This window comes from Empidonax traillii, unplaced genomic scaffold, assembly GCF_003031625.1.
Source record: "Empidonax traillii isolate 1590-97213 ecotype Southwest subspecies unplaced genomic scaffold, ASM303162v1 scaffold10:size5872457, whole genome shotgun sequence".
In the NCBI taxonomy this organism is placed as follows: Eukaryota; Metazoa; Chordata; class Aves; order Passeriformes; family Tyrannidae; genus Empidonax; species Empidonax traillii.
In genome coordinates this window covers 5,159,079-5,166,479 of record NW_020955203.1, presented here as the reverse complement: position 1 = coordinate 5,166,479, position 7,401 = coordinate 5,159,079, and the positions used below count along the sequence as shown (strand labels likewise).

General features: G+C 55.2%; 1 protein-coding gene across 2 annotated transcripts in view; it reads right to left on the bottom strand.

Annotated features, from left to right (window-relative positions):
* RNF165 (ring finger protein 165) overlaps window positions 1-160 on the bottom strand; it is a 49,667-nt gene extending 49,507 nt beyond the window's left edge. For both annotated transcript variants that reach the window (XM_027885560.1, XM_027885570.1), the window contains exon 1: window positions 96-160. In XM_027885560.1, the coding sequence (XP_027741361.1) occupies window positions 96-156 (61 nt within the window). In that variant the 5' untranslated portion in view covers window positions 157-160. The remainder of the gene's footprint in view (window positions 1-95) is intronic.
* Window positions 161-7,401: the final 7,241 nt, after the last annotated feature.

The following is a 7,401-nucleotide window of genomic DNA, read 5'->3' as shown; positions in this document are numbered from 1 at the left end:
GAGGTAAGGGGCATCCTTCCCTTCCCCCCCCCCGAACTTTGTCCTGCTGGGACTGCGGGGCCGCGCCGCCCACCCCGCGGCGCCGGGAGCGGTACCTCTGTTGCGCACGGAGCCGAAGACGGGCAGCACCAGGTATCCGACGTGCACCAGGACCATGCTGCGCCCCGGCCCTTCCCGCGCCGCGGACGCGCCGCCGACTGCGCGGGGGCCGCGCCGCGCCCGCACACAAAGGGGCCCGCGGCCAATGGGCGGCTGCGGCGGCGCCGGGACACGCCCCCCCCGCGCGGACACCGGCCAATGGGGAGCGGGGGGGCGGGGCGGGGGGACGGGGAGGGGAGGCGCGCACGCGCGCGCGTGGGGGGAGGGGGGGGAGGGAGGAGGTGCGTGCGCGCAGGCGCGGTGAGGCGTTCGTCCGTCCTTATGTCCGTCTGTTGGTCGGTCTGTCCATCGAGCCGTTCGTCCGTCCGTTCATTCACGCATCGTCTGTCCGCCATCCACCCGTCCTTCCGTCCATCCATCCGTTGCCTACCCACCATGCAGCCGTTATCCGTCCATCCACCATCTGTCCATCCATCCAGCCATGGATCCGTCCATCCATGGATCCATCCTTCCTTCCATCCATCATCCATGGATCCATCTATCCTTCCTTCCATCCATCCATCCATCCATCCATCCATCCATCCATCCATCCACCCGTCCATCCATCCATCCACCATCTGTCCGTCCCTCCGTCCATCCATCCATCCATCCATCCACCATCTGTCCGTCCATCCATCCATGGATCCATCCTTCCATCCATCCATCCATCCACCATCTGTCCGTCCATCCATCCATGGATCCATCCTTCCATCCATCCACCATCCATGGATCCATCCATCCACCCATCCATCCACCATCCATCCATCCACCATCTGTCTGTCCATCCATCCATCCATCCATCCACCATCTGTCCATCCATCCGTCCATCCATCCATCCACCATCCACCATCCTCCCGCGCCTGGGCTCACGCGTGTGTGTGTCAGCAACCGTGTACACATGCGTGAACACGCACACACATGCTCAGGCACACACGTGTGTGTGTGTGTGTGTGTCAGCGTCCAGCACACACACAGGTGGGCACACAGCCCCGTGCGCGTACGCAGCCTGAGGCACACACGCACACGCATGTTGGAACACATGGACGTGTGTGCCGGCATCTGGAACACAGGCACACACCACACACACCTGCACAGCCCCGTGCGCGTGTGCGGCCAGAGACACGCACACACACATACACACACACACATACATGTACACACACGTGCACACGCACATGCACACACACATACGTACACACACGTACACATGTACCCACACACACGAGCACACACACCTGTGGCCCCAGGCCAAGCCCCCCCACCCCACCCCCGTGCCCGCAGCAGAGCACACGTGGGGAGCACACCCTGACACGCGTGGGGAGCACACGCGTGGGGTACACCCCGACACACATCCCTGGCTGTGCCACACGTTGGACACACACGCCCAGCCGGCCCGAAGAGCAGGATTGCGGGGCCGGGGAAGCACGGGGGGCTCGTCCCTGTCCCCATCCCACCCCCTCGTCCGCTCACGGGTGACACAGTGACAGCGGCGCATTGTGTTGTCTCCCCAGCTACTGGCAGAGCTGATCCGCTGGGACATCACCAGCCTAAAATGTCTCCAGCGGGACCCGGAGGGATGCGGAATTCCCTGAGGGCTCGGAGCCGCTCTCCTCCTGGGGCACCAAACCCCCACGGCTTAAAGAAAGGCGATTCCCCCCTCTCCCTCCCCCTGACCCCTGACCAAAAACCCAGCCAGGCGCTCATCTCGATTTAAAACTGTTTAAATGGAGTCGGAACAGCCCGTCGTGCAGGAGGGGTTTCCATCAGGGCGCAGGATCCCGGGGACCATTTCATTTCATTTCATTTCGTCCCACTGCAAAGTGACTTTTCCGTGGCCTCTCCGCCCTGCCCAGGCCGGGGGTTGTTTTTTGCCGCCATCCCGCCCTGGGGAGCCCCCCTTAATCCCTGCTTAGCCTTATCCGTCCCGTGCATCTGGGAGGTTTAAGCACTCGGCAGCCTCCGGACGTAGATGTGCGGTGGATTTGTCCTCCTGGATTATTGCGGGGGGTTTGTCGTTGGATTTATTTTGCGGTTTGGTTCCGGGTTTGGGTTGGTTCGTTGTTTTGTTTTGTTCTGGTTTGTTTTTTGGTGGTGTTTTTCTTTTTGTTTGTTTGTTTGTTTGGGGTTTTTTTCCCCTGATCTGAATTAAAGCGTGGGCTTGGCACCCTGGCTCTGTGTAACCCCTTCCCTCCCAGCGCCGCAGCCTGAGGGCAGATGCGTGAGAAGGATTAACTTGATCCGCAGGAATCAGGGACAGCTGCCAGCGTGCCCTGGAGCCTCCTCCAGAGCTGCTCCAGACCCCCACCCCAAAGGGCTCTTTTGGGTAAGTTCTCACATTGCTGCTGCGCCGAGCTCCCCTCCAAGGGGAGCAGGACAAGTCCTGGGTGCCCACTGCCTCCCAGTGCCCGCTCCACTGCATCCCAGTTTGGATTTCCCCTCCTGCCTTGCCCCGCTCAGCGTCCCCCAGGAGGCTGTGCTGACTCCAGGGAGGGTTTTTGGGAGGGAAAGGCTGAACCTTGCCCCCCCACTGTCACCGTGCTGCTGTGGGCAATGCTCGGATAGCCCTGGCTCAGCGTTAGCAGGCAGCACATGATGTCCCACCAGCGTGGGCATTTCAATGGAAGGAGCAAATTTTGTTGGGTTTTTTTTATAGGATCATGGAGTGGTTTGTGTTGGAAGGGACCTTAAAGATCATGTCATCCCACTGCCCTGCCGTGGGCAGGGACACCTTCCACTGGACCAGGTTACTCCAAGCAACATCCAGCCTGGCCTTGGACACTTGCAGGGATGGGGCAGCCACAGCTTCTCTGGGAAACCTGTGCCAGGGCCTCCCCACCCACATCGTAAAAAAAAAAAACCCTTCTCCTTGTATCTAATCGAATCCTATTTTCCATGTTTATGCTGTAATGAAACATTTCCTGTGCCCCTCTTGTGTCCCAGCCTGGAAAAACAACCAATTCCCACCCATTCCTACCAGCAGCAACAAACCTGTTCCTGGTGCCAAGGTGTGATCTTGAGCTCACCATGTCACATACCCCCCTGCAATGGAACACTTCTTTTAGGGCTAAAAAAGCCTGGAGGGTGGAATGCAGCCAAACCCACGCCTCAGTCAGCCAAGGTCTCCCCACACCGTGACGGGTGCAGGATGGGCTCTGGGGGGGGACCCCAAGGGTGTAAAACACCCTGGCGTCCCCTCCATGGTCTCCTGAGGCCACTGCTGGCCCCAGGCCGGGGGTTGCAGCCCTGCCACCATCCCCAGTTGCCTGAGGCAGCTGCTCTGGTGGCCCCTCAGCCCCGCCACGCAGTTGTCGCGGGTGTTTCACGGGGCTCAGCCCTCACTGCTGTCGCTTCACATCCACACACACATTCCCCCCCCCCCCCCCCCCCCCCCCCCCCCCCCCCCCCCCCCCCCCCCCCCCCCCCCCCCCCCCCCCCCCCCCCCCCCCTTCCCTGAGACACCCGATCCATCCCTGGGGCTTCACATGTCACGCAGATGCCTCAGGCACAGGTTGGTGTTAAAATTAGCCCTTGGCTCCCTTGCTGCCTGTTGGTGGTCCCCCAGTGCAGCTTCTGGGCTCCCAGCACCCCCAGTTTGGGGCATCCTCCCGCTTTCGCCCCAAGCTCTCCTCAGAGATTAACACCATGGAATTCTGTGCCGGTGTGATGTCCTCCAGCCTCGTGGGTGCCACACGTGGCACCCGTGAACCTCTGGAGGTGCTGCAGCGCAGGGGACAGGGACACTGGAGGTGTCTCACCCCTCAGCCCCACGGGGAAGGATCCTACCCTTGGCCAGGCACGCACAGGGGATATTTGGTAAACGTAAAAGTGGTGCAGAGCAGCTGGGAGATGCTGGGGCACATGTGGCACGCCAGCCACCGTCCTCAGGCAGCACTGAGGGTGATCATAACCCCCAGCTCGTGCCCAGACCCTCTGCCCACCTCAGGGCCCTCAGCCATTTCCATCTAATATGGGACTTTTCACCACCTCTGCAAGAGCAAGCTGAGTGAAATCCCGTGGGAAGTCAAGACGAGATCAGCTGGCTCAAAAACTGATGTTTGGCTGACCTCTGGTAGGAGCAGTGGAAAGGCCCCAGGGAAGGGCATTTTCCAGCTGTTTTGAAGCTGTGGTTCACTCAAAGAGGACACCTTTCACCCCCCCTAGATGCCATTTTATGGCAGGATCATGGAATTGTAGAATCCCAGAACGGTTTGGGTTGGAAGGGACTTTAAAGTCCGCCTGAGAGGCTTTGATCGTCTGCCGGCCTTCAGCTGCTCTTTGGATCATGATTTCCTTGGCACCACGTCTCGGTGTGTCCATGGTGATGCAGCCAGAGCGGGACCACGGATGGAACCTTGGTGGTGCTTCCAGGCAAGGCTGGTGGGTCTCACAACCCCCCTGACAAAGAACAGGCCTGGGGTTTTGAGGGTCTCAAGTCTTAGATGGGGGAGGCAAAAAAGCCTGCTGGGCTTGGGAGACCAGCACTGGAGGAACTCCAGGGGAAAAGTGACAGTGGAAAAATTTAAGGGAAAATAGGGAATGGGTAGGGGAAAGGGTGAAAAAGGAAGGGAAATTTCTACAGCAAACCCTATTGTATCATCCCATCCCTGGGAGCAACAGCAACCAAGTGGGGATCAAGAAACTGAGGAGCTTTTGGTTTGAGGAAAGGCTTTATTTGGGATTTATTTACACTGACATTTAATCTAGGGTTATTTTTTTTCCCCTTTATTTTCTGTCTCCATGTAATCTCCTCCCTTTTGCTTTTTACCTCCTTTCTTTTATTTTTCTCAAAAAAAAAAAAAAAAAAAAAAAAAAAAAAAAAAAAAAAAAAAAAAAAAAAAAAAAAAAAAAAAAGAAAAAAAAAGGCTAAGTAGAGGAAATCATGATGCATTTCCTCAAAGTGTAACATTTCAGCATTTCAAATTTTCCAGTTTTATGGAGAGAAAATAAGAAAACAAGCAAAAGCCTCAGCTCCAAAGAGCAGCCATTTGGGAGGAGAGAAAGAAAAAACTGTGTCATAGCAGATGGGGTGTCATGAGTCCAGAAAAGGGAATGGAGCTGGGGGAGGGTCTGGAGCAGCAGGAGGGGCTAAACTGGAGAGAAGGAGGCTCAAGGGAGACCTTCTGGCTCCTCCAAATCTCTGACAGGAGGATGGAGCTGGAGGGGGTGTTGGGCTCTGCTTCCCGGGAACGAGGGACAGGATCAGAGGAAACAGCCTCAAGTGGCATTGGGAAATCGGGAAAATTCCTTCATGGAAAGGGTTGTCCAGGCCTGGCAGAGGCTGCCCAGGGCAGTGTTGGAGTCCCCATCCCTGTAGGGATTTAAAGGCCGTGTGAATGTGGCATTTGGGGACGTGGATCGGTGGTGGCCCTGGCAGTGCTGGGGAATGGTTGGACTTGAGGACCTTGGAGGGCTCTTCCAACTAAAGTGATTCAGTGCTTTGTGATGCCCCCATTTATGTCTTATCATTTTGCTAAAACTGAATTGTTTTGCTTTGAGGAATTTCATTCTCCATTTGCATGATTATGGCAGCCAACAGAATAAAGGTGGATTTTTTTGCTGACACATGAGAGTTGTTGGAAAATGGAACCTGTCGATGTTTCACTGCACTGAGTCCGAGGTGGGATATGGGGGCTGATTAAATTCTTACTTTTGATTAGACTTCCAAGCACTCATAGTCATTATTGACCCCTTGCCCTCCTAGGAAGAAGGATATGTCTCCCTTTTTCAAGCAGTATGGCCCCAAATTCATCCTTTCTCCTCCATCTTGCCTTTATTTTTAGGTAGCAGGGGTTTTGGTGTGTTTTCCTTCGTGGTCCTCTGATGTTCTCCCCATCCCAGTGTCCTGCCAGCTCCCTGCAGCAGCAGCTTTGGGATGGAATCATGATCAGTGCAAGAACTGGTGCAGAAGGAGGAAAGCCCTCTTCTGGCAACGTGCTTTGCTGCAAAACCCCACAATTTCTGCCACTAAGGAAGGACACTGTGCTATTTTATTTATGAAACCCACTCCTCAGTTTGCAAAGCAAAGGTCAAGTGACTCCTGTCCACTTTCCCAGATCCTGTGCTTGATATCCGGAGAAGGGACTCTCCATCTGACTCATCGGTGGTTAATTACCTCAAAATCACAGCTGGTTAATTTAATTTCAGTATTACCTCCGGATGGCTCTAGTTCTTTTCCCCTTCCTGGGGCTCTTTTCTCTGCCTCAGGATGGATGCTGGCTGAAGGGGCAGGGCCTGGCCAAGGCAACGGAGTCCAGCAGGGCTAGGAGAACAAAAAAAAAAAAAAAGTGGCCTTTTCACATCCACAAGCCTTTTTTGTCTGTTTTTGAAGGCGCTTTCCCCCATCCTGGGGGATGCAGAGGAGGCTGCGGTGGCAGCCCAGAGCCCGTATCCTCCGGCTTTGGTGCCATCTAGTGCCTTCCCAAAGGCTGCTTCCAGCCCGGGCTCCCTGAGATAAAATATCCCTGGCCAAATCACATTAAAAATCATGAATATTACTTCCTTTGCTGGTTGCTGGCTGCTGCTGAGAGCACTCAGCTCCACACACATGCCCCTAACCCAGACTTTCCAAGGGGTGGGGGGCAGGTCAAGCCAAGCCTGGAGCACCAGGAATTAAGGGAATTCCTCCCAAGGGCGTGGGAATAGGGAGGATACAGGGGCAGAATTAATTTAGAAGCATTTTTGAGAACTTTAACGAGCATTTTAGAGTTTTGCCATGGCCTTACAGAAACTGGGAATGCTGGTCCAGGGCAAGACCATTGGCCATCGAAGGATGAGGGAGCTCAGCATCACCCCTGGAAAAACCCCTCCAAAACCATCCTGCTGCTTAATGAGATAATAAATCATTATAACAGGACTTTTTTGGCTGGCAGAGAGCTCAGCCCCTCCTGCAAAGCACGCTCCCTGCCTTGTGCCGTGCCCAGGTGGGACTACTTTAAATATTGCCCTAAAATTCTTCCTCTTAAGAAGCAGCTGGAAGAAGGAGTGATTGTGGAAGGAGCCAAGGATTCACCAGCTCCAAGGGGGCTGGGGTTTTTGATGGCCTGAGACGACATTTTCACAGTATCCCAACCACAGGAAAGGTCTTCAAATGTTCTTGGGAGGTGTGGAGGACAGTCAGGTGTGCACCAGGGGCTCATCCTCCTTTTGCAATGGGGGAGGACAAACTAAACAGCGTCTTCAACTTGACAAGTCTTGCTGAAGGCATGCTGTGAGCTGCCTTTTGATATTATCCTCTTTTTTATTTGGATTTACTCACTGAGTTTT